Source organism: Heterocephalus glaber, unplaced genomic scaffold (genome assembly GCF_053883595.1).
Source record: "Heterocephalus glaber isolate CG9 unplaced genomic scaffold, H.glaber_assembly_v1.0 deba00000942, whole genome shotgun sequence".
Classification (NCBI taxonomy): domain Eukaryota; kingdom Metazoa; phylum Chordata; class Mammalia; order Rodentia; family Bathyergidae; genus Heterocephalus; species Heterocephalus glaber.
In genome coordinates this window covers 3,950,473-3,977,008 of record NW_028258174.1, presented here as the reverse complement: position 1 = coordinate 3,977,008, position 26,536 = coordinate 3,950,473, and the positions used below count along the sequence as shown (strand labels likewise).

Here is a 26,536-nt window from a genome sequence, read left to right as displayed (position 1 = left end):
CCCGCCCCTGTGGGCGCTGGGGGTGGTGCCGCGCGGTTGCCGTGGCGACACGCTGTGTTTGGCCTCCGGGCGATCTCCGAGCGTCTCGATGGCGGGCGTTCAGCAGTGCCTGTCCCAACTTGCCGCGTGCAGCTCGCCGTCGGCGCCCGAGCGGCCGCTGCAGGTGAAGGTGGTGGGACTCTTCAAAAGCTCCAGCTTTCAGATCGCGAAGATCATGGCCGAGGTAACCGCGGAGAAGCCCCAAGAGTGTTGTCCCCGTCGCCCCCCAGCTAGGGCAGCTAGGACCGCATTCTTGGTTCCTCGGTGTCGTCAGGGGTCGCTGTTCTATGGAAAGAAGGGGAGGGATGGACTGGCTCTGCTGGATCACGCCGAGGAGTGTGTGGGAACAAGTGCCGGTCTGGAGAGGCTTTGACTTAGAAAGGCGCACCCTATAAAAGGAGATCTGGGGCCAGGGATTTAGCTCAGTGGTTTCGCCGCCTGCCTCGCAAGCGGTAGGTCTCAAGTTCGATCCCCGGTTCCAAAAAAAAAAAAAGGAAAAGGAGATCTGAGCGAAGGAAGCATTCAGAACCATCCTGGGAAAAATGTTAATTCCCACCCCTGTGTGTCCAAACGTTTCATTCCTTATCAACACCATCATCATCATAACCATTATTATTTGGGGGTTTGGGGGGGGGGTTGTACCAGGGACTGAACTCGGGTCCTTGCTCTTGCGAGGCAGGCGGCAGAACCACTGAGCTAAACCCTCGGCCTATTATTTGGGTTTTTAAAAGATAGGTCTGAGGTACTTGCTATGTAGTTCAAACGGGCCTTCAATTCACTTTATAGGTCAGGCTGACCTCGAACTCTTGGCAGACCTCCTGCCTCAGCCTCCCAAGTGCTGGGATTACAGGTGTGCACCACCACTCCTGGCTCCACATTAATTTTTAAAATTGAATTATAGATTTTTAAAAGTCATGAAAAATTGAAGGGAAATGTTACTGTGTAACAGGCTGATTTTACAAACTCCTTCCCTAACTATTCATTTGAGAAGGTTCTTTACTTTAAATTTTCTTTAGTAGTCATTGCATTTCAACAGAATTAGCTGTTTCACAGATTTCTTAATAGCCCACCAGTGCTTTGAGATCCACATATTTCTTTGTAAACATGCAGAACGATTTAAAAGGAAAACTCTCGAAGAAACTGAAGAATTTGGCCAGGTCTGTAATGCTGCAGCACACCTTCAACCCTAATGCAGGAGAACAGTAGCAATGTATGAAATGTTGAAATATAGAATCAGCTGATCTTTGGGGTTTTCTCCTAGGCCAGAAATGCTGCCTAGGCCAGGCTTCTCTCCAGAGCCTCACTAGACATAGTCATCCCTTATTCATGTATCTTACGAAGTACTCAGCTGGATACTGCACAACAAAATGTTCCCTTCAGAAATCCCTGCCTTCTTGCCTGCTCCAGGGTCCACAAAATAAAAGAAGAGTTTTTAACTATGTGAAATGAGAAAAATAATTTACAAAATAGGTAAAATTTGTGTCAAGATTGAAAAACAAGTGTTTAGAAGTCCATTAAAATGATACAGGGATCATCAAAAGAAGTAGAAATCAGAGATTATGTTGACCGGGCAGATAGGACCAAGAATGTTTTATGACAAAAGTTGTATTTAATAAATTTAAGATTTTGTTGTTTTATTTTGGTTTTTTTGGTACCAGGGATTGAACTCAGGACCTTGAGCTTGTGAGGCAGGCGCAGCACCACTGAGCTAAATCCCCGGCCCAAGATTTTTTTTTTTTCCTTGTTTTTCTTGTCTCCTTTTCTGAAGACACATTTTCTCTGCCTGCCCCACACTGTAAGAAAAGTGTTGGTATTTTTTTTTTTGTTCTGTGAAGTGCAGATAATCTTCTGGGCCATAGGAACTCAAGTCACAACTATTCATCTTCATCCTTGTATTGCAAAAGCAGCCAAAAACATGTCAATGAATGTGGTATTACAATTAAACTATTTTATAGACACTAATTTTCAACTTGCATATATTCTTCACATAACATGAAATATTAATCTTTTAATTTTTTGTCAATAATTTAATAAAAATCTAAAAATTAGGTCTGTGGCTGTAGCTCAGTGGTAGAACACTTGTCTAGCATGCACAAGGCTCTGAAATTGATCCCCAACACCACAAAAACAAAACAGAATCTAGAAATTAACCTTGGCTTTTTGGCCTTATAAAACAAGCAAAATCACTGGCCACAGTTTGCCAACCTCTGCTGTAAAATACACTAGGCCATCGCTTCTCGGCCTTTTGGCTAAGATCAAGTGTAGTAAAATACACTAGGCCAAGAAAACAATATCTTGGGCCGGGGATTTAGCTCAGTGGTTCCTTTGCTTGCTTTGCAAGCGCAAGGACCTGAGTTCGATCCCTGGTACCAAAAAAAAAAAAAAAAAAAGAAAAGAAAACAATATCTTTAATATATTAATAATATAATTTCCCCTGTTACTCTATTCTAATATGAAAACATATCAATGTAAATTCAGTTTGTTCTCTTTTTTTTTTTTGTGGTACTGGAGATCAAAGTTTGTTCTATCTTAATAGAGAGTATTTGAACATATTCCCAACACGATCATTTGTGAGCAATCCCAGATGCCTGATTCACTGATAAAGATTTAGATCTGTAAACAGTAAATGTTAAGTATGTATTACAGGTATTTTAATTTGAATGTACTGTAGTTCATTCCAGAACAAATACTAAATTATAAGAAAATAGGAAGTGCTTAATTTGAAAACTGCTAGGCTTATTAGTTTTTCCGGATAGTTCCTCAGAAATAACAGCAGAGTTGTGTCAAACTGAGCACACAGGAACCAGAGAAACAGCGCACACCATATTTGTTGGGTGCAGTAGTTTAGGAAGGAAATGGGCCAATTGCTTTCTCCTTCTTCTGCTACCCCTCATCATAAAACAGGACACATTCACATCCTGGCTCGCTTGTGCTCAACAGGCTTACTTCTGATGAAGTGTGCTCGGCCAGTGCCATGTCAGACCATGACAGGGCCTCCAAGCCATCTCTTGGCATCGAAGATACCAGTTGGAGCAGCTGACCTTTCCCTGTTGACCCATTAGTTTCTCATATCCACTCAGAAAACTCAGGTCTAGTTGTTACTGCTTCAGCTGCCTTCTCTTCCTTTTTCAAGGGAGGCAAATTGAAACTAATATCCTCAAACAAAAAAAAAATTTTTTTGACAGGGATTTCTAACAAGTAAGAGTTTTCTCTGATTCAAATGAAACAATGTATGTTCAACCAAAACACTCAATACCAAACCTTAACTCTAAACCTAAACTTATTTAGTATTTACTTCTCTTCTTCCTAAGGAATATAACTATAATATCCTTTTTGCTCATTTTCCTTAAATCAGTGAATGAAAGCAATAGCATTTATTTATTTTCACTACAAGTATGGCACCTAGATCCACTGAACTTTAGCAGGAATTTAATTTAGGGAAAGGCAAGTCCAGAAGAACATAGCAGATCACAAAACTGTTGACAAAAACTTATTTAAGTTGCTACATGTGGGTGGTCCACGATGTATCAGAAGCAGTGAGAGGTGGACTATAGGAAGAGGAAGGCAATCGTTGCCCTCAGGAGCTTAGAGACAAATAAGCCAGAGCCCCAGTGTGACTTGGAGGGGTCTCTGGGACCAGGCAGGTGGCATCTCAGACTGTGTGGCCTGGGTATGTATTGCATAAGGCTCCCTGGAGACCCCAAAAAGAGAACGTACTCAACTAATTGTTTTATTTTGAAACCTAGAGTCTGAAGAATACTTATCCATCAAAATTTGAAGATTCTATAATAATTCCTCTTCAAGAATTTTCCTGGGATCAGTATCTACAGGAGAAAAAAAGGGTAAATGATATTTGGGGTGTGGGGCATGCTGACAACAAGCAAAATCTGCCTGAATTTTTTGTTTATGGATTTTTGGGGGAAAATACAATAATTTTAATGGAATGAGATTTCCATCCCTCCATCCCCACATCCCCACTCAGCTACATCCCCAGTCTCGCTCTCACTCTCTCCACTGAGCTGCAACCCCCATCTCTATCTCTCGCTCTCACTTGGTAAGTGTCACTTGGAGGGCTGCGGCTTGAGCTCATGCCAGAAGATTCGTATCAGGTGCAGGGCTTCACTTGATCTCGTGAAGTTCCAGAAGAATAGAAGGCAGGATCCCCTGATTGGTATTAGGTGGAGGGCATGGCTCAATCACACTTTTCCTTAATTAGTTCTGTTATTTGACCAGGCTGATTTTTTTTGTTTTTTGGTACTGGGGATCGAACTCAGGTCCTTGTGCTTGCACAGCAGGTGGCGAAAGCACTGAGTTAAATCCCTGGCCCCAGGCTGATTTTTTTTTAAACTGCAAAATATTTCCAGAATTTTCCCTTGGAAAGCATGTGATAAAGGTAATCTCAGTGGTGCTGTCTACCCATGCTGAGGTTACCCCTCTCTCCCTGCCTGTCACTCTTCCTGTGACACCCTGGCTGGTTCCTGTGACCTGGCCTTTACTCTGGGAAGTAGGGGTGGTGTAGAGCCCAGAGATCACAAGGGGTTTGTGTTGGCTGTTTCCCCGAGGAGCTCTAGTGATAGTCACACGGCTCCTACAGGGCAGCTTGTCCCAGTTGATGCTTCCTGCTCCCAGTTCTCCCTCTAACGGTGCCTTTGGGAAACCCCAGAGCTCAGTGCTATCACAGCATGTCCTGGGATGGTAGATAGGTTTGTTACTGGGCACTGCTCTGATCAGATGGTACTGCTGCCTGGAGCATGTGCTAAAGAGGAAGTAAAGTGGCATTTGCTTGTCTTTCCTGGTGCAGTCTTAGTCGTCATTTCTCTGCCCTACCTCATCTCTCCAGTGGTTGATGAAATTTCCATTTCCCTGATCAGAACAGTTTTTATTCCTCAGTGTTGGTTGCACAAGGATGTGTTGTGACCCTGTGATTAAGTAACATATATATGGTATTGCTTTATGAAACCATTTCACTCAGTCACATGAATGGTGTAAAACTGAGTCAAGAATACCCTTTGCTAAGTCTCATACTTTCAAAGCCATAAATATTTCCATAGGAATTTAAAAAGAACCATAGGAAAAATAAAATAAAATAAAAAGAACCATAGAAAACACTTAATATATGGTGCTTATTTTATGCCAGGCACTATGCTAATTGCTAAAACTAGGACAGTCCTAGCCAAACAGGGACAATTGGTTAACCTAACATAAAACAATACATTTTAAAATTGTTATCATCAAGCTTATGATGACTGCCTATCAGTCTTGTGTTCTCTGCCTACAGAAAAGCCATGATCTCATAGTCTGTGGATTGCAGTGGCTCCTCTTGCATATTCCCACTGTCCTCTTAAAGACTCCTGTAGATTCGATCCCCCCACTTTCCTCCCTGCAAGCCTGGGCTACCTGGAGATGTCTTGAGTGCTCTTTCTCCTGCCTTTCAGGAATCCTGCATGAGACCTTCTAATTAATCATTGTTACTTCTTGCTTCCTATTCTTCATTCTTTATCTTTCCTTTCTTTCATCTCTGTCTTCATCCTCTGAAAATTTGTCAACTTAACCTTTTCTCCCTTTTCAGGCCAATTTTTTTGGTCCTTCAACATAAGCTTTTGTGTCTTGTGTGTCAGTGAATTAGTTCATTAGATCTGGCTGGGCTTGTGCCTCTGCAGAATGTAATGCCACTCATAAGAGAAGGGCTTTAGGGTATTTAGGAAGAACTTTCTATCCCCTCCAAAAGAGACAGCCTCATAGGTCTCAGTGATGGAAGGCCCTAGAAACCATCTGGTCCAGCCTGTTTTCTTGAGGCAGAAGAGTTCTCCTTATGTATAGAAGAGTCAGAGACACGCCTCAATATAATGTCTCTTCCCATTTCTTCCATCAGGCTGACTAAAGTGTCCACAATTACATTTTTTTTTTCCTTTTTAGATTGGGGTCTTGTGAAATATAGCACTGATAAATTTGACCACTTCATGGAGTATTGACACATTGGGATTTATCGGTGGTTTATGATTAAGCACAAACAAGTTTATTCTCTGCCAGGAAGCAGGTTTTGAGAAGGGCACAGAAAGCAAACAACAGGATATTAAATCTGAGAGGAGCTGGGAATGGAGGAAGTCACAAATTGGATGCAGACTGTACCCCTCACTTGTATTTCTCCAAGTGTGGTCTCCAGGCCGGCAGCATCCCCATCTCCTGAGAGGTTGTTAGCAATGCACATTCTTAGACCCCATCCCGTGGTAGGAAGTCTGGTGGGCTCAGGACTTTGTGATTCTGACTACCCGCTGAGGTCTGAGAATGGTGGCACCAAGTAGTAATAAACCAGGTCTCCTCAGAGGGGACCTTGCTCCATGTCCACACACTGGGATTTAAGAGATGATCATCAGCATTGCATGGATGAAAATACTAACTTCATTTTTTTTTTTTTTGGTACCAGGGATCGAACTGGGGACCTTGCGCTTTTGAGGCAGGTGGCAGAACCACTGAGCTAAATCCCCAGCCCTACTAACTTCATTTTTGAGGGGACTTAAAGTGTTAAAGATGAGTTTTCTTCCTCATTACCCCTGACTGTTCTGGAAATCCCTGCTAGCCCTTGAGGAGATGCCCTAAATATGACCCTACAAGCACACATATAATAAAATCTTCTCAATCCTTTACATTGAAAACCATCTCTTAAAAAAAAAAAAAGAAAACCATCTCTTACCCGGAATCCCTGACACTTCAACGTATACATGCAGTAAAATGTGCTTCATAAATAAAGACAGGAACTGTGTTTTCTTTGCAAGTTAATACAAGTATGCTATGCACAGAGTGATTTTTTATTATCAGATTACCATCTGTCTTCTATGATTGTAACTTTTTTAAGATTGCTTTTTAAATCATTCTGGTATTTCAATGATGTTAGACTCTCTAAAATAGTCTTAAATTCTTTTTGACAGCAGAATTCTGAAAGAAGGTTAAAAAAAAAACATTTAAAAAATATTCAACCCTAGGGCCAGGGATTTAGCTCAGTGGTTTTGCTGCCTGCTGTGTAAGTGCAAGGACCCGAGTTCAATCCCTGGTACCAAAAAAATTAAAAAAAAAAAAAAATCAACCCTAGAGTTGACAAATTCAGACCTAGAGTTTATCCCAAGCTCTGATTTATGGGTTTAGCAAATTGTTATTTTTACTTTTTTCCTTTTTTTTTTTTTTTGGGTCCTTTTCCTTTATAGGAACTCAAGGGTGAAATCTGGGAGTATTCTTCCCATGTGATGTGTTTCCTCAATGACCAACTCCTGGGGGATGCACTTGACCTACAGAGATGGGCCCAGAAGGTGTGGGATGTTGTGGATGTGAAGCCCACTGCACTATATGAGGCACTTACTTTGGATTATTCCACTAAATTCTTAAGAGACACCAAGGCAAGTTACACTGATTTTTAAAAATAATAGGGGAAACTGATCAATTCTACTGATTCAGTATTAATTTTCTATATCCTAACTAAAGGGGTAGAAAAGGTAGGAGATTAGGTTGTAAGTCCTCAGATTATAGCACAGCAAGGTTTGGTTGGTAGTGTGTAAAGCAAGTATATCTCACCCCAGGTAGGCTGCACAAGGAGAATATCCCTGTTCAAATAGTTTATATTCCCCTTTAGAAATTTGTGTGTATGAATCATTCATTTTAAAATATAAAGACTCCTTGGTGTGCACCTATAGCCCCAGCTACTCAGGAGGCTGGGGCAAGAGGATTGCTTTAGCCCAGGAGTTCAAGGCCAACCTGGGCAACATGGTGAACACAAAACAAAACAAAAAATATATAAAGACCTCCCTCCAGAGCAGGTTGAGCCCAGTGTTCATTAATCTGTAGTATGACAATTTTAAATCAATACGTTTTAACACCTGAGTACTAATGCACTGAGAAACAGAAAATTTGATTGGAAAGAAAGGGGACATTTTAAAGCATGTCAGATAGATGGCAAGAGCAGGCTGGGACACGCTATGGGAATTTTCAGTGGCAGAGGATAGTAAGAAACATGAGGTCTAGGGGGTGTTCAGATGGTAAAAAACAGGGAGAAAACTAGAAAAGATCCTTAAAAAAGATTGAGACCAGATTTTGAGACAGTCACTACGTTTGTATGGCAATCAAAGTAAAAGTATGTTGCTCAGAAACAACATCTGTCACCTGCTAAAAGTTGTTCTGTGTCTTTGGTGTCCTGTGTCCATAGAATGACCCAGTTCTGGGATCTGAGCAAAGGCAAGGAACGGAAATGAAACATAGTAGGTGATCTGTGAATGCTTGTTTGAATAAACAGTGCATTTTGAAAATGCTAGAAACTCTGGAGAATGGAGAAGAATTTAATGTTCATAGTTGATTCACAAAGGGACAGGAGTTTAGAAGTACATAATATATTCTGGGAGTGTCAGGGGACAGCAAGGAGGCCAGAATTAGCAGGAAATAAATGAGACTGTAAAAATGAAAAATCAGCTCAGGATTCTTGGTGCCAACAGTACTGAAGGAGAAAAGATATGTATTGAAACGATATTGGCCGTCTCACAATTGACAGGAAACCTGGAGAGCCAGCTTTGGAAAACAGATGGGAACCAAGGGAGGCCAGACAGTGGGAAAACATGGCCAGAGTCAGGCCACAGGAATGTGTGGCAGGATGTACTGCTGGCCCAGAGTCCACTGTGCCACAATGAGAGTAACTTTTCAATTCTCCTTGTGTCTCTGCATTATTCCCTAGATCTCCAAGGCCCCGGGCAGGAGCGCCTCTGGCAAGCCTGCATCATATTCTGCACCCTGGCTGTCACAGGGAGGGAAAAGGAGAATCTGGCCCCTTTAGGTTCTAGAAAATGTGGCTGGCAGGACCCTATGGGAGATCCCAAAAGGAAGAGGATTCAAATGTTAAGAAGGGAGGAGAAAACTACGAAAGATCCTAAAGAAAGGCTGAGAGTGGATTCTGATTTACTGTTCACTCTGAGCCAAAGAGTTAGATTTTATCCAGAAGAAAATAAAGCCAACAGGGCCTTTTAGAAAGAATCTGATACATAATCCTCTTTATTGTTTTTGGGAAAAGAATTTAGTACTGTGCCAAAGCAGGCTGGTAGCAGGGTGGCCCCTTGCTAAGCTGCTGTAGCGGCATGGGTGAGGGATAACAGAAGCTTGAATTCATCGGTGGCGGTAAGGATGTGGGACCTGGATTCTAGAGAAAAGCCTGAGATGGACTTTGCTTGCAGAGTCCAACCCAGGGACTTGTTCACTTGGAGGCTAGAACCATATGCTAGCTAAGTACGGTTGTGTGTTTGGCAGCGAGTGACTGTGATGTTACCTTGTGGTGCATTTGCTTGATCTCTCTTCATCAGCACTTTCAGGACTGTCTACTCTGGATAACTCCGTAACAATAATCGGTTGATGTGCAGGGAAAGTTCATCATGTCTGGATGGACCTGTGTCCTCAGTCAACTGCAATTTCCAGTACAGCCCCCTTTCCTTCCTATGGCTGTGAGATTTACTATAGTATGCTTCCTGTTGTTCAGTTATAATAGTCTCTTTTTATAAACTTGTAGTACAGAAACTAAAAGACCCAAACGGATTAATTATAATTAGTATGGATGTGATACTTCCTTATTGGATGCCAGATAGCAAATATTATTTTAATCTTTTGATTTAAAGAAAGGTTAGAATAATATAAAATAATGACATGATACATTTAAAGTCAGATTGTTTATGTTTCCCAGACCCTTAAGAAAGAGGGCAGGGCACACTGAGCCAGAAGTCACCAGTGGCTGTCCCAGTTCTGCAGCAGGTCCCTGGCTCAGGTCTAGGGCAGGCTCAAGGTCCCATTTACACTTGCGTGGAGGTGGGCTGTCCGAAGCTTTGGGAGAGTGCAGAGGGTGGGCCGGCTCCTCCCCATGCCTACACCCATTCCTGCCTTGTGTGGTGTGCATGCAGCTTCCTCCTGGCTGGCAGCTCCTGCATGCACCTGAGAGTGAGAACGCTGATGCTGTAAGATTTGGGAGCTTTTGCTTCCCTAGGCCGTGGGAATCACTTAGGAATCCACTCATAAATGTCCAGCTCCTTGCTGGTGGCCCTGGCCTGTTTCCTTCCCAAACCTCTTCCCTGCTGTGCTTGGCCCACCTGTCCTCAGTGCCTCAGAAAAAAAGCAGGAGTGCCCACCCAGTACTCCAGTGCTAGTAAAATACACTCTTCTCTTTAAACCAGCCCAATTTGAATGGAGCAAGGTTGCCCAAATGAAACCTTCCTCACCATCAGGAACGAGCCTCCTCACTGGGACTCGCTGGGGACAGGGAGGCTGGCCTGACCATCATTGCAGTTCACTGCAGCAAGCCGGGTTGCCTGCAGAACACTGATCTTGACAGAGGATGTTAATGTCTGAATTCAGATGTTATGTCCGAATTCAGGTGGAGCCACCAATATTGCACGAAGGAGACAGATCATACCATTTGCTGTTGACCTCTTTTGCGATGAACTCCACCATGGGACCTGCCAGACAGCACTGAGGCATGGAGGAAATTCAGACAGAAGATGGTTCACCCTGATAGGGAAAGAGTGACTGTGTTTTAAATTAGACTTGCTTTCTCCAAAAAAAAGAGGGCAGAGCAAGTTATGCACCTCATTAAGTAAGGTGGCATTTGGACATGTGGGAATGGTGTCCAGGACTTAAAGTGCATTCCATGACATGTGCTCTGGTCCCCAACTGAGTGCCAGTGTGGTGAAAACCAGTGTTTTCATTTTGGATCTAGACAAGGGTTTACAAATGGCTACCTCTGCCAGAAAGGATAGCAAGTGAAAAACAAGGGCTGGGCATATCTGTGAATTAAGGGCATTATTGAAGATGTGCTAAAAGCACAGTATCCTTCTCTTCCCTACTCCTGGTGTTGTACTTCATATAGCTATCGCGGCCTTATTTTCCCACTGAGAGAGGATGTGGCCTGTTTCTGGCTAACTAATCTGTGCTGTCTCTAAAAATCCAGCATACCAAAAGCCATGGCACTCGCAGTGGATCTTTTCCCAAAACTACTCAGGACAGAAAAGAGAAGTAGAAATTCCCAGTCTATTTCCCCAAGAGGAATTGACCAGTGTTCCTTTCTACATTGAGTTTGTGGGGAGTGGACATCTAGACCATGTGTTCTCACTCCTGTGTGGTAAATTAACAACCTTCAAAGCTTTACTACTGAAGGATTTTTAAAATATATAATGAAAAAAAATTCTTAATGTAATGTAGGTTGTAAAGACTTGGTGAAATATACTCGTTTAAATCATTCATTTAATTTTGCTATTACATTATTAATTGGTAATTCTGTTCAAATCTAATCACCAAAAACAGAATATCTGTCATATTTTTAGTCACTTCTAGAACTTTCTTGAAAGTTCTAAAACTAGAGCTGGGAATTTAGCTCAGTGGCACTGCGCCTGCCTCGTAAGTGCAAGGTCCTGAATTCGATTCCCGGTACTAGAAAAAAAAAGTTCTAAAACTTTCTTGTGAGATATTGACCCATATTATCTTTTTCTCCCTAATTTTAATAGCATGATTTTGTGTTCTTGGACATTGGTATCGATTTTTTTCCAATTGGAAGATTGATTTTTGAGGTAAGAGGATTTTTTAAAAAGAGGATTTTGATGTTTTTATTTTAATAAGTTAGGAGTCATCTATACTTGTTGAAATATTAAAATTTAATCTTTGAAACCTTTCATCTTTATTTTGTAGCTGTACTGTGATACATGTCCCAAAACATGTAGAAATTTTCAGACGTTGTGTACGGGAAAAGCAGGGTTTTCCCAAAGAGGCATAAGGCTACATTACAAAGGGTCAATTTTTCATCGAGTAGTACAGAATGGCTGGATACAAGGAGGAGGTGAGTTTAAAATTTTATATAAGCCTCATTGCAGCGTCAAATCAGAATGTCAAAAATTTCATTTATCTACCTTTATAAAATGAATATTAATTATATATTTAATATTTAATATATAGAATGTTTTATATGGCCAGATGATAATTAAGATGTTCATATTCTTTCTTTTATTCCAGGTCTTTGTAATCGTCCCACTCAGCTTTCTGAATTCTTGAGATTATAAGTATGTGCCAGTATGCCTGGTTTATTTGTATTCGTTTTTTCTTTTTTGTTTTGTTTTGGTACCAGGGATCGAACTCAGGTCCTTGCGCTTACGAGGCAGGCAGCATAATCACTGAGCTAAATCCCAGCCCTATTTGTATTCATTTTTTAAAAATATATAATTATTAAAGTAAATAAATTTAACTGGGCATAGTGGCACATGCCTGTAATCCCAGCACTCTCGGAGGCTGAGGCAGAAGCATTACAAATTTGAGCCCAGGGCCGGGGATTTAGCTCAGTGGTTCTGCCTGCCTCGCAAGCACAAGGTCCTGAGTTTGATCCCTGGTACCAAAATAAAATTGAGCCCAGCCTGGGCAATTTAGCAACTTAAGTTAGACCTCATCTCAAAATAAAAAATGAGCTGGTGATGTAGCTCAGTACAAAGGCCCTAGATTCAATTCCCAGTACTGCAAATAAATAACTAAATAAATACATTTAAGTTAGGTTACCAGGAGCATTCCAAATTAAAAATTGACATAAGAGGGCCAGGATTTAGCTCAGTGGCACCGCACCTGCCTTGCAAATGCAAGGTCCTGAGTTCGAGCCCCAGTACAGCCAAAAAAAAAACAACAACCCCGAAACAAAAATTGACATAAGAGAGTAAAGTGATGTTTTTAAAATCAAAAAGTAATTTTAAATGCTCAACTAAATACATAAAAGTATCTGGAAATACAGTACTTTTAAGAAACACTCTATGGATGAGAATTTGAAAATAGAAGAAATGGAAACCATTTCTTGCCATAGATGTTACATTATTACTAATGAAAAGTATTATCTGAAGGACTTTGGTCTTCATTTTTGCTTTCTTTTCAGATCAGTAATTTGGCTATGCAGACAGGGTGCCTGATTAACAGCACAAAATTAAATTCTGGAGGGCTGCTGGGAGAAAATCCATAGGGAGCAATCAGGCAGCAATTTAAAAATAATTGGCTTAGTGTGGTAGATTTGCTTGAATTTGATGACATACACAGAAGCTTAAATTGATATTTAATTTTTTAGAATTATCTGGAACATTCTGAGGCTGATGAGGGAGAAAATGTAGATCCATTTCAGGTATCTTGTATGGGAAGGAGCTGTTTTTCCCTTAGTCTTTCCAAAATGAGATCAGCCACAAATACTGTTATCTAACCTCATTGTTTTTCCACTTAATATGTGGTATTTATCTTCCTGTGTCAATAAACATACAATATTTTTGTAATCTTTTCTAGTTTTTTGTAACATTGCTAAACCAATTTAATTACCCACTGATGAACATTTTTCAATTTTTGTTGGTTTATAACAGTCCTCAAGGGGCCAATGTTAAAGGCTTCTATTTTTGTTGTTGTTTTGTTTCATTTTGTTTTTTGAGACAGTGTCTCACTATGTAGTTCAGGCTGCCCTTGAACTCACTATGTAGCCCAGGCTGGCCTTGAACTCATGGCAATCCTCCTGCCTCAGCTGCCTGAGTGCTGGGATCTCAAGGCAAGCGGCACCACACCTGGCCCAGAGGCTTCTAATTCTGAGTCCAGTGATGATTCCAGAGCTAAGATCTCAGCTGCTGTATTCTTTTCTGTTTTGGTTTTGGTTAAATTCTCCCAGAGCAATGCGTGGAAAAAGTAGGTCATGTTATTTGTTTGTTTATTTCTTTGAGGTAAAATTTCCTAATAGTAAAGTGCACAGATTTTGAAACATTTTTTCAGACAGGCAGCAATGTCAAGGGCAATTTGGAAAAAATGAGATTGTTAGATTCAAACCCAAACTCTGACACATATAAGTTGGCTATGGCACATAGCATCTCTGAATTGATTTCTTAATCCTAAAGTAAGGACTATTATAATAGTATGACAGAATGTGGCAAGGATTCAGTGACAGAGTGTCCTTTAAGTACCATGCTCTGGAAGCTGTCTTTTCCCTTGAGGTGCTCCATCCCCTCAGGGCAGAGGAGAATTTGGAGCATAGGAGTTAAATGTCATTTTGTACACAATTTAGGATTCTTCGGGCACTGTTGCTTGCCCTTTAGGACCAACCAGCCCCACACAGTCCTCACTGCCCCATATCTTTTCTATACCATCTCCCTCTTGTTCACTCTGCCCCACACATGGGCCTCCTTGCTGTTCCTTAAGCACATCAAGCATGAGGTCTTTTATCCTTTACTAGGTATCCACTTATCTGTCTGATTTTTGCCCAAAGTGAATCTCGGCAAGGACTCACCTAACTCTTTAAAACTACTACTTTCCTGTCCATATTTCTCTCCTAACCTGTCTCTTGCTACTGTCTTATTCCTTTACCTTGCTTTATTTCTCTTTATACCGCTTTTCACTATTGGAATTGCTGTTGTGTATTTATAGGACATATTGTTATATGGACCTAGTATTATAAGATACTTGTTTGTTGTCTTTTTCTCTTCACTAGAATATAAATTTCATGAGGATGGGGATTTTTATTTATTTTTTTAGTGTTGCATCCTTTGTTCTAGAACAGTGTCTGGCATATAGCAGATGCTTAATAAACATTTGTTGAAAGCACTGATGAATAAATAAGAGATAGTTGAAAAGGAAGTGTATATTCTCTTAATTTTGAAAGGGAATTTGAAGATGGCTTCCTATGTAGTGACAGCAAGGTCACAGGTTTCAAACCAATTAAATTGAATATGTTGAAGTGGTAAACAATATCACAAAAATATTCCAAACAGAAATCCTAGAGATAAAGAATTCCATTGCAAGCATAAAGTCCCGAGTTTGATCTCTGGTACAAAAAAAAAAACAAAAACAAAAAACAATTCCATATAATTCATAAAAGGCAGAAACAACTAGTGTGAGGATAGGGTTTCAGAAGTTGAGGACAACATGGTAATCCATGATGAATTGCTCAGAGAAGCTTTAAAAATGATAGGAGAGCAAGAAAAATTTATCCAACAGCTACTAGATGTAAGAAGTCTAAGAAGAGTAACCTAAGGCTAATTGTAGTGAGAAATTAGAAGACAGCACACATGGAATAAAAATCTGTTTACAGAAATAGCAAAAAACTTACCAACTGTGAGGAAAGAACTCAACATACAGGTAAATAGAGCTTACAGGATGCCAAATAAGTGATGAAAAAAAGAAGCTTCTCACAACACATCATATTAAAATCCCAGATGTCCAACAAAAATTCAAAATCTTAAAAGCTGTCAGAAAAAAGCAAAAACCAATTAGGATATGCCAGACTTCTCAACGTAAAGTTTAAAGGCTAGGAGAGCTTGAGAATAAAGTGTTTTAAGCCTTAAAAAAAAACAACTTCCAATCCAGACTACCTTTCAAAATTGATGGAGAAATAAGAACATTCCACAACAAAGAACAGGTTAAGAGATACATTAATACCAAACTAGGACTCCAAAGAAAATACTCCAGAATATTTTAGACAAAGACAGTGAATCCAACAAAACCAAAAAGTCAGATGGCATGAATACATCAAGCAAGGCGAATAGTTAAACAAAAAAGGAAACAAAGGAGTCAACAACAGAAAAAAAAAACATAATGATGGGAATAAGTCAGTACCTTTCAGTGATAATTCTCGATGTAAATATCCTCAAAGCCCCAATTAGAAAACATAGATTGGCAGACTGGATCAAAAAGCAAAACTTAAGAGTCTGTTGCATTAAATAAATACATCTAATTCAAAAAGAAATTCATAAATGACATATCAAAGGATATGTAACAGTATTCCATTTACTAGGATGGTGAAAGCAAACAGGAATAGCAGTGTTACTCTAAGATAAAGTAAACTTCAAGCTAAAAGTGATCAGAAGAGGAAAAGAAGGTCACTACATATTAAAGGAACAATTTGGCAGGAAGAGATAACAATTGTAAATGTATTTGCACTCAATATTGGGGCACCTAACTTCATAAAACAAATAGGTGGTCATAAAAAAATCAAATAAACACCAACACGATCATAGTGGTGACCTCAATACCCCACTTTCAAAACTAACCAAACAAAAAATTAACAAAGAAATAGCAGAGTTGAATCACATCTTGAACAAATGAATTCAATGGGTATCTACAGACTGTTCTCCTCTACTACAACGGTTTACATTCTCAGCAGCACATGGAACTTTTTCCAAAATAGACCACATAGTAGTTCACAAAGTTTCCTTAAATAAACACAAAAGAATCAAAAGCATCCTATGTATACCATCAGATCATAGTATACTAAAGCTAGAAATCAATAATAAAATAAACCACAAAAAATTTACAAACATTAAATAATACATTCCTGAACACTCAGTGGATCACAGAAATCAAGGAAGAAATGAAACAATTCCTAGAATCAAATGATGATGCCAGTGGAACAAATCAGAACCTGTGGGACACAATGAAAGCAGTCCTAAGAGGGAAATTATTGCTGTGAAGGCTCACATTAGAAAAAAAAAGAATGAGCTCAAATGAATAATCTAGTGATACACCTCAAGAAACTAGAACAGTCCAAACCCAAACCTAGTACAAGGAGGGAAATCATAAAGATCAGAGCAGAAGTTAATGAAAATGAAACTAAAATGCAAAGAATCAATGAATCAAAGATCTGGTATTTTGAAAGGATAAACAATGAAAACTTGAACCTGAATTCTTTTTAGAGCACCTGTTCATGTTGTGAACAGAACTTAATTACTGGGTGTGGTGGTACATGCCTATAATATCAATACTTGAGAGGCTGAGGCTGGAGGAACTCAGATTTGGGCCCACCCTGGGCTGCTCAGTGAGTTCAAGTGCAGCCAGAGCTACACAGGAAAACCCTGTCTCAAAACAAAACAAATTCAAAGAACTTACTCTTCCTATTTCACTTCCTCAATTTAATCTTTCTGTTTTTCTGAAAAGCAAGATAGCCTGTAGAATAACTTGTACAGTAAGCAGTATCTATGTGAACACTTACTTTAAATTGTGACCCCAATGATAATTTAATACTTCAGTATTTCAAAAGTTTGCATTAGGATTGAAGCTACCTCTAAGAGAAGACAAAATGGAATCATGAAAGTAAAACCTATTGACAAAATACAGCTGAAGCTATTATAGTAATATTTTCACAGTATGGATATTAAACAAATAGGTGACTTACTGTAGTCATTGGGGTACAAGTGGAATCATAATTTAAAGCATCTTTCCCCCATGACTATGGTACTCTCATCTTTTTTGGCCTCAGAATCCTGTTTATTTATTTCTCAGATATAGTAGCTGGAAAAGGAAATGACGGAGAGTCTATTTATGGACCAACATTTGAAGGTATGTATCTTTACATTTTGTCCTATATTAGTGGATTATTCAAATTTAAGAGGAGTGAATTTTTCACAATTCCAATAAGATGGTGTTGTGGTTAAATATTTAGTAAAAGTGGGAGTTTAAAATGATGGGAGGAAGGCACCCTGGTCCAATCCAGAACACGGATTAATTGAGCTTCAAAAGGAATACCTGGGGACTTAACTCAGTGGTGCCGCTGCCTGTCTTGCAGGCATCAAGGTCCTGAGTTTGATCCCCGGTACCAAAAAAAAAAGGGGGGGGGAATAGGAATTTAAATTGATCAGAGCCCAACCAATTTTAAATCCATGAGTTCATAATAATAAAATAAAGTAAAACCTAGTTGGCTATCTTTGGTGGAATGATAGGAAAATAATTCATTATCTTAAACCTGATAAATATAGGGAAAGAATCAAGCATTTATCCTGCCTTTCCTATGTGAACCATCCCAAATTGTAGAAGACAAACATCTCTTTATAAAAGTATTCCAATTAATAAACAAAAAGGAAGGGCTGGGGATATAGCTCAGTGGTTTTGCCGCCTGCTGCGCAAGCACAAGGACCCATGTTTGATCCCCGGTAACAAAAAAAAAAAAAAAAGAAAAAAGAAAGAAAGAAACAAAAAGGAAATAGTAAGACTAGCATGTGTGTTGCTGCCCATGGTGAAATCATAGGTATAGGCATTGGCTGCATTAATATCTACTAATTTTACAAGAACAGAGACGACAGATATTCTGTGGCTTCTGTGGAGAGAATGCACCACCTCAGGGATAGAACACCCATCTGATGAGGGGAATCAAAGCCAGGCCCTTGTGCATGCTGAGCAAGTGCTTGGCCACTGAACTATACCCCAGCCTGGCATGTCTTTTAAAATAGGAATGGCCAAACTCTAGTGCTGAGGGATGCACAGCTGGATGATAATACTCTTGTAGAAGGAAACGTGTGTGATTCTATAAAAGCCTATAGAATTGTTATGTTGAGTGAGAAAGGGGCTTGAACTAAAATTTAGGGTTTATAAGTCAGGAATGGTGGCAATGCTTGTAATCCCAACACTTGGGAGGCTAGGGCAGGAGGATCGCTGCAAGTTCGAGGCCAGCCTGGGCTGTGCAGTCAGTTCAAGGCCAGCCTGAACTGCAGAGCAAGACCTTGTCTCAAACAAAACAAAACAGAAAAACCAATAAAATAAAATAAAATTTAGGGCTTGATAACCACAACTGCTAAGCTCATTCTAATTAAGTTTAAGTCAGTGAATTAAAATGAATGAACTAAATAATATATAATTTAATTAGATTATTCTATAAACTGGTTCATTTATTTTAACTTGAGGAAAGGCTGTTTTGCTTTATTGTGAATCAAAACTTTTAAAGCCATAAATAAATAGCTTCTCTTTCTGCTCAAGCACATTTCACCTGTTGGGTTATGTCTGACGGTTCCCACTTACTCTCTGTCTCTGGCAGAAATATTCAGGGAGAACAGGCTCAAGTCAGGCCTTTCTGTCATAGTGGTTTAGTGCTCACCAACCAGAGAGTAAAAACCCCTCTGCTTGGGCTACATCTATTTAGATGAATCTAAGGAGGCTCAGACCCCTCAGCAATGCTGTGGAGGCCACAGGGTCCTTTGTTGTTGTTATAGGAGTGAAAAACAACTTAATTTAGTGTTGAAGTGATAAATATACCAACAATTGGCTATTTATAATCAGGATAAAAGCCAGGGAACTTTATATCAATAGTTTTAAAAAAAATGTATGTTGAAGTTTAGACCTTCCTGGGAGCTTTTAGTGAACTATAAAGAGGTGGAAGGAAAGAAGAGGAGTTGGTAAAATCAAGAAATACAGGGAAATAGGTAGATCAGAGAACCAGTCTGAGAAACAAGATAAAACAAGAGAACATTGATCTCTCTCCTGTAAAGCTAGCTAGAGTAGAATTTTTTTATACATAATTTTTTTTTTTTTTAATTTAAGGGCCGGGGATTTAGCTCAGTGGTTTTGTTGCCTGCTGTGCAAGCGCAAGGACCAGAGTTCAATCCCCGGTACCAAAAAAAAATTAAAACATCTTTTATTTTCTTGCTGTGTTGCCCAGTTTCGACTTGAATTCATGGGTTCACGTGATCCTCCCCAGTCAGCTCCCCAGTACTGGGACTGAGGGACGCGCCACCGTGCCCCACTCTTACACAGTACTTCATCAGCTCCCTCAGAATGACCCACAGAAGGCCTGATTTGGTCCACCACCGAGCAGCTGTCTTCACCCCTGCTGTCACTGCCCATGTGGGAGCAGCACGGCTTCAGGTCCCTAAGATCACATTTTTTGCTTCACATTGTATATTTGAAATTTTTAATCAAGAACTACCTACACTTTTAAAAACACACTTTCTTTGGTTCCCTTATATCAGTGGGGGTTTTTTGTTTTTTTTTTTTTTAAAGACAGGGTCTTGCAGTGTAGTCCAGGCTGGTCTCAAACTCACAGCAATTCTTCTGCCTCAGCCTCCTGAGTGCTGGGATTACAGACATGTGCCACCATCCCCAGCTATATCAGTGGTTTTCAAATTGTCCACTAAGGAGTTCCACTGGGGTCCTGAAGAAGAGGTATCTGCAGGCTGTGAGCAGACGGTATCCCTTTTTTAAAAACTTTTAGCCAAGTATGATGGCGCCTGCCTGTAATCTCAGCATGCTGGGAGGCTGAGGCAAAAAGATTGAAAATTTGAGCCCAGCCTGAGTAACTTAGTGACTTAGTGAGACCCTGTCTCAAAATAAAACATAAGATGTGGCTGAGGATATAGTTCAGTGCAAAAGCCCTGAATTCAATTGCCAGTAACACACACAAAAAATCTATTTTATATATGGACTCTCATACAGGTAGCATTTATTTTATGATAGATATTACAACTACTTTTAAAGTTCTTCCAAAATCACAGAATTTTTGGTAAAAATGTTATAATGCTATAGATTCTTTCCTATTGCTTATAGAATTTAAGAAAAATCAAGCATATTATAGCAATGATAAATACTATTTTTCAAAAACTCTTTGAATTTTTGCATTGGGCAGATTTCTGTTCCATAAATGGATTTATTTCTATATTCCACTGAAATGACTATGGAGCATTGATATAATTATATAGACTCATTGATGTAAAAAATGTCTTTGTTGCATTTTATAGGATTTCAGAGGTCTTTATTCAGCTTATAATTTTTTTGGTACCGGGGATCAAACTTGGAACCTTGTGCTTATGAGGCAGGCACTGGAACCACTGAGCTAAATCCCTGGCCCTTATTCAGCTTACAATTTAACAGACTAAAAGTAACTACCACCAATATGGCTTCACTGTTTAGTGTGCTTTGTTTTGAAACTTAAAATGATAGGAACAGTCAGCAAGTGCAGTTAAATAAAATCTTATTAACAGTATTCATATTTCTCAATTATTCTCTGAACTTTATAAAGTTGCTAAGTAAAAACTCTTCCTGAATTTCTAACCCATCACTTCTTTCCGTGCATTTGAACTTAGGGGAAAAACTGGAAGTGATATTTCCACCAGAAATGATATTTCTGGAAAATGGTAGCTTGATCACCACTGTACAATTCTTTTTACTTGTTAACTTTACACTGAAAGAAAACTTGCTTGCCACAAAATCTTGGCCAGTCTACTTGAGGTTTGAGAGTAAAATTTATTGAAGATTGTAACAATAAGCATAAATGATTTTCATTATCATCAATTATGTAGGGTCACAACTAAGCAAGTCAATGTGTTAGGAGGCTTGGAGCAAGATCTATAGGGGTCATGGTTCCTGCCTTCCCACACAAGGGAGGAAACAATGTAAACCAGTGATTCCACATGAACAGGACTGTCAGAGTTAAATGGAAGATGCTACTAGGCAAGGGGAAGACCTAGCAAACACTTCTCAGGGGAATTTTTTTGTTGTTGTTGTTACTGGGGATCAAACTCAGGACCTTGTGCTTGCCAGACAGGTGGCAGTCAGGGGAATTTTTTTTTTAATTGCCTTTATTTTTAAAATTATTGGTATATGTTTAAGATTCAGAAGAAGTGTTTTTAATGCTTACTTTGGTAGTTTGAATGAGATTCTGCGGCCAAAACAGCAACAAGTTTTTCTGACATTTATTAGTAAGCTGAGTATATGATTTTTACATTATTTTCTTAGCACTTATTTTTAGTTATGGTAAAGATAAACTAGAACCAAATGCTCAAATAGTTCTAAGATTTTACAACATGTCTTTTCACAGTCCATGTGAACGTCTGCAAGTAATGTGAAAAAATAGTATATTTACAATTTGAAGTATATTAATATGTGTGATTGAGGGCCGGGGATTTAGCTCAGTGGTTTCTCTGCCTGCTGCGCAAGCACAAGGACCCAAGTTTGATCCCCGGTACCAAAAAAAAAAAAAATGTGTGATTGAGATTATTACTGAAGTCCTATTTCTTCCTCACTGTTAAAATCAGTTGAGAAATATTTTATTGATCTACTGATTATTGTCTTTTCTAGATGAAAACTTTTCAATTCCTCATAATAAAAGAGGAGTTCTTGGAATGGTCAACAAAGGCTGTCACAGCAACGGGTCACAATTCTATATTACACTACAAGCAACTCCCTACCTAGATAGGAAATATGTGGCATTTGGGTATGTACTTTGTATGTGTGTGTGTACCTCATTCGCAAAAAGTTCAAAATGGTTTGGATGAGTGGTTCCAGCGCCGGCCTCACAAGCGCAAGGTCCCAAGTTTGATCCCCTGTACCAAAAAAAAAGAAAACAAAATGGTTTGGATGGCATTGCACACAGTCTCAGAGCAGCCTATGATAGAGTAGAAAAACAAAAGTAGTACAAATATAGACAACCATATTTACAAATATTCTGCAAGATTAGCTTAGTATGCATAAAACCGCAGAGACCATTTAGACACAGCCATGGTGATGCTGTGTTTATCTATCCAGGTACCGGTCTATCCCTCTATCTATCATTAGCCCCAAGAACATTACCAATTCTGAATTACTACAAGTCATACTACAGCGCTTCCCAGCGTAGGAGTATTTACATGCAGAAGTGAGAGATAATTGCCCATGAACACTGCAGAGATTGATGGAAACTATCAGTGTTAACACATAGCTTTCTTTTACTGAACAATTTTAAATACAGAATTTGCGAACAGTTATTATTATGTGAATATTATTAGCCAAATATTTATAGGCATGTGCCCTGAGATTAGCGATAGATATACCTTTTACCTTTCCAGTGTTTCATATTTGTTTAATTACTGAAGTGAATATGAGATAGAACTTACTTTTCCTTCCTTGAAGTAATATAAAGTGTTAGATTTTTCTGGTAACAGATTACTTCAGTCACTCCATAGGGATATTCACTCTTCACCTCAAAAAGGAATTTCATGTCCACATTAGGGTGTGTGTACGTGTGTGTGTGTGTGTGTGTGTGTGTGTGTGTGTGTGTGGCCAACAACTACACCTAGGGTCTCGTGCTTCATGTGCTCTACTAGTAAGCTACAACCTGAGCCCTTTTTATTTTTTATTTTGAGACATGGTCTCACTAAATTAATCAGGCTGACCTTGAACTTGAAGCCCTCCTGCCTCAGCCTCCTGAGTAGCTGGGATTATAGGCATGTGCCACTGTACCCAGCACCAGTGTTAATTTTAACCACAGTAACTCCTTTAGTGAATGGTTTCTGTGGTATTTCCAGGTTGAAAAAGTAGAAAGTAGATTTCTATCCAAAAGGTAATCTTTAAAGGGTTACTTTACCTTCATAAATTCATAACCTAAAGTAATGAATTGTCTTCAGTTTCCCCTCATACTAAATTTACTGTATTCTGATTTTGAAAATGCTTTCTTGAATTAAATGTAAATCCAAATAACCCTTATCTTTTCTTAGATCATTTAAATCTTATTTCTGTCTTATTGCTGACAATCTACCCTTTCTACCAATAGCTTGGTAAACCTTTTCATATCATTATAGTTACCCTTCCCAAACACACACAAACATGACTGCTCTAAAACTTATAATGCCTCCGTTACCACCCTCTCCTGCAGGCATCTAGAGCCCCCAATCTAATGTGACATTCCATGTCTCCCACTTCCTGGCCCTGCATCTTTTTTCCAGCTGCCATTTCTGATACCTTCCTAATCCATTCAACCAAAATTTTTTTAGATATCTATAATCTTCCAGTCCTGGTGCTCAGTGCTGGGGAGAGAAAGATGAGGCACAGCTCTTTCTCTTCAGGGAGCTTAGAATACATTAGGGAAGACAGATTTAAAACAAAACAAAACAGAGCAATTATATGACAGTGAGCCATCAGCCATGCAGGCTCAGCAAAGTGTGCACTGGGAATGTTTGAGGCCAAGGTAATACAACACTCAAACCTTCTTTAGTAAAAACAAATGTGGATCCTTACAGGATGGCAGTGGAGTGAAAGAGTGCTTGGGTTTGTTTTCCATGATTCCTAGTCTCTGTGATTCACTTTTTGAGGAAATATATAATTTTTGCTGTCATCACCACTCTGGCCTGAGGGAGGCACTGCACTCTTTCAAGTGCTCTGGCCCAAGAATGGTCTCAATTGAATCTCCAAGCCACAGTTGAAGCTGAGCTGGAATACTTAAGACATTACAGAACACTAAGGGAGATGCAGAAAGGTAATAGGATAATAGTCAGACAATCTAGTTAAACCAGGTGAAATATAATTCCTTCGGGATCCAGTTGTGCTGCCTGCCTCTTCTCTGTCATCTCTTAGCTTCCCTATGTGTATCTCAGCTTCTGGAAGCCCAGATGTGGCTAGCAAGATCCAGAGAGATACAGAAGTTTCTTCTTCATCTATGACAGGCCCTTTTTCTAAGCTCTAGCTTCTGGCAGATGAATCTGTCACTTCTTCAGATGGATGGTTTGGGGAATACCCTTCCATAGAGGATGGCTTTTCGCCCATGGCCTCATAGGGGAAGGATTTTAAAACTTGTAAGATGTTTCTCCCTTCATATATATAAGGTAGAAATGGGTGTACGCTGGGGAAATAATTTCATGTTAAGATGGACTTAAGGTGGGAGGGAATCACAGAAAGCTTCATAAGAAGGTAAGCTGAGTAGGGAAAGTAACACAGAAGGATGTAAGTCACATTTAGTCAAATCATTTAATGAAAAATGAAGGAGTACTTGCAGAAAGGCCTTGAGCAGTAAGAGAGAACCTCGTCTACAAGTCTTCTGGTCTAGTTTCAGCTTGCTGCTCCATGGGGGCCTCTCCCAAAGGTGATAGGGAGCCACAAAAGAACTTTGTATCTAAAGGCACAAGATCCCAATGATGAATGTAACTGTATTGCATACCTAAAATGTACCAATAAACTTAATGGAATTAAAAAAAAAGAACTTTGTATCATGGGCAACATGACCAGCATCCCATTTTGAAAAGATCTTTTAACAGAAATGAAGAGTGAAATTAAAAAACCGTGAAAACAAAGAGAATCCAGTTAAGAAGCTCTCAGTCATAACAGGCTGTAATTGAAGTCCTGATCTAGGGCCCTGGCAGTACAGATGAGCTGGGATGAGTGGACAAATACAAGTGGTATTGAGAAGTTAGAGTCACAGGTGTAGATGTTGAGAGGGAGGACATGGCAGGAGTCCAGATCAGTGCTATTCAGTACAATCTTCTTTGCTGATGCAAGTGTCCTATAATCTATACTGTCCAGTATGATAGCCACTGGCCACACATGGCCACTGAGCTCTTGAAATGTGGCTCATACAATGAAGGAACCCATATTTTATTTGATTCTAAGTAAATTTAAATAGTCACATGTGGCTAGTGGCTACTATACTGGCCAGTGCAGGTCCATAGCAACTCTTAGGACTTGGGAAGTGAACGGTTAGGTACCATTCACCAAAATAGACAATAAAAAGGAGCATTGGGGAGAGAAGGTCAGGAGTTCAGGCTGGACAGGTTGTATCTCAGATTAAGATATCTATAGGACAGGGCCAGGGATTTAGCTCAGTGGTTTCACCGCCTGCTGCGCAAGCACAAGGACCCGAGTTCGATCCCCAGTACCAAAAAAAAAAAAGATATCTATAGGACAGCCAGTAGGCAGCATCCCAGGCTGGGTCAGAATTAGAGATATAAATTTGGATATAATTTGTAGACAGTCAGCTGCATGGCAGCCAGATCATAATGCTGTCACTTCTAGAACAGTCTCTAGGCTTTGTTTATCTTGTTCCTTTCTGCCTCTCTCCAGTTGGCTGAAATACTGTTCTAGATTTAGTTCAGAAACCTTTCTAATTACCAAAAACAGATGATTTCTTTGTTGTCTCTGGCACACTATGAACAACTCAAATCAGGGACTACATCTCACACATCTTATACCCTGACACCTGTTACAGTGGACAGGTACACATAGTGAGTACTTATTCAATATTTGCAAAATCTATTTGGAGAATAGGCTTCATGCCCTCTTCGGACAAGAGCACATCTGTCCATTTCTCCTTTGCTTTTCAGCCTTGGAATGTACCTTGTGCTACCGTTAGTGCAGGGGTCCCCAACCCATGGGGGTAACCAGGCCACACAGCAGGAGGTGAGCAGCAAGAAAATGAACAAAATTTCATCTGTATTGCTTGCATGATCACCTGAGCATCAGAACACTGGTAGCATTAGATTCTCATAGCACAAAACCTGTCAACTGCACATGCGAGGGATCTAGATTGTATGCTCCTTATCAGAATATAAGCCAGAAACCATCACCATTATCATCATCATCCATCCATCTCCACTCCTACTCTGCTCTGAAATAAGGGGGACATATGTAGAGTGACTTAAGACATTTATGACTGCAGTTAATTGAATGTGTAACAGCCTCAGCTATTTGGGAATGTAAGGTAAATATGGAAATTGATGACTGACTCTATGTTTTGCTCTTTCTCCTATGTAGGCAATTGATTGAAGGAACAGAAGTTCTTAAACAACTAGAATTAGTTCCAACAGAGAATGAAAGACCAGTACAAATATGTAGCATTACTGACAGTGGAGATCTTTATGCCTGATTTTCATATCAATATTTTCTGTGATGATTTACTACTTTCCATCTGATTAGCTGCTTCTAGATTTAATTAAAGAAGTGCTTAATAACATTTGACTTGAAAACTGTGGCTGACGCTGTAGTTTGGCTTATT

At 39.6% G+C, this 26,536-nt stretch overlaps 1 protein-coding gene and 1 pseudogene across 4 annotated transcripts; both read left to right on the top strand.

Moving 5' to 3' along the window:
- Positions 1-47: 47 nt before the first annotated feature.
- On the top strand, positions 48-26,512 carry Ppil6 (peptidylprolyl isomerase like 6). 4 transcript variants are annotated; one of them, XM_004873969.4, is made up of 8 exons: positions 48-223; positions 3,786-3,881; positions 7,239-7,427; positions 11,553-11,615; positions 11,734-11,881; positions 17,317-17,373; positions 21,877-22,012; positions 26,296-26,512. In XM_004873969.4, exons 1-8 carry the CDS (start codon positions 89-91, stop codon positions 26,405-26,407), a joined length of 936 nt encoding a protein of 311 aa, XP_004874026.1. In that variant the 5' UTR covers positions 48-88; the 3' UTR covers positions 26,408-26,512. The 4 variants fall into 4 exon arrangements, with proteins under 4 accessions (XP_004874026.1, XP_021107193.1, XP_012924419.1 ...); XM_021251534.2 differs by lacking the exon at positions 11,553-11,615; XM_013068965.3 differs by lacking the exon at positions 3,786-3,881 and having other exon boundaries at positions 67-223.
- Positions 2,269-2,398, top strand: LOC147828708 (U2 spliceosomal RNA; annotated as a pseudogene).
- Positions 26,513-26,536: the final 24 nt, after the last annotated feature.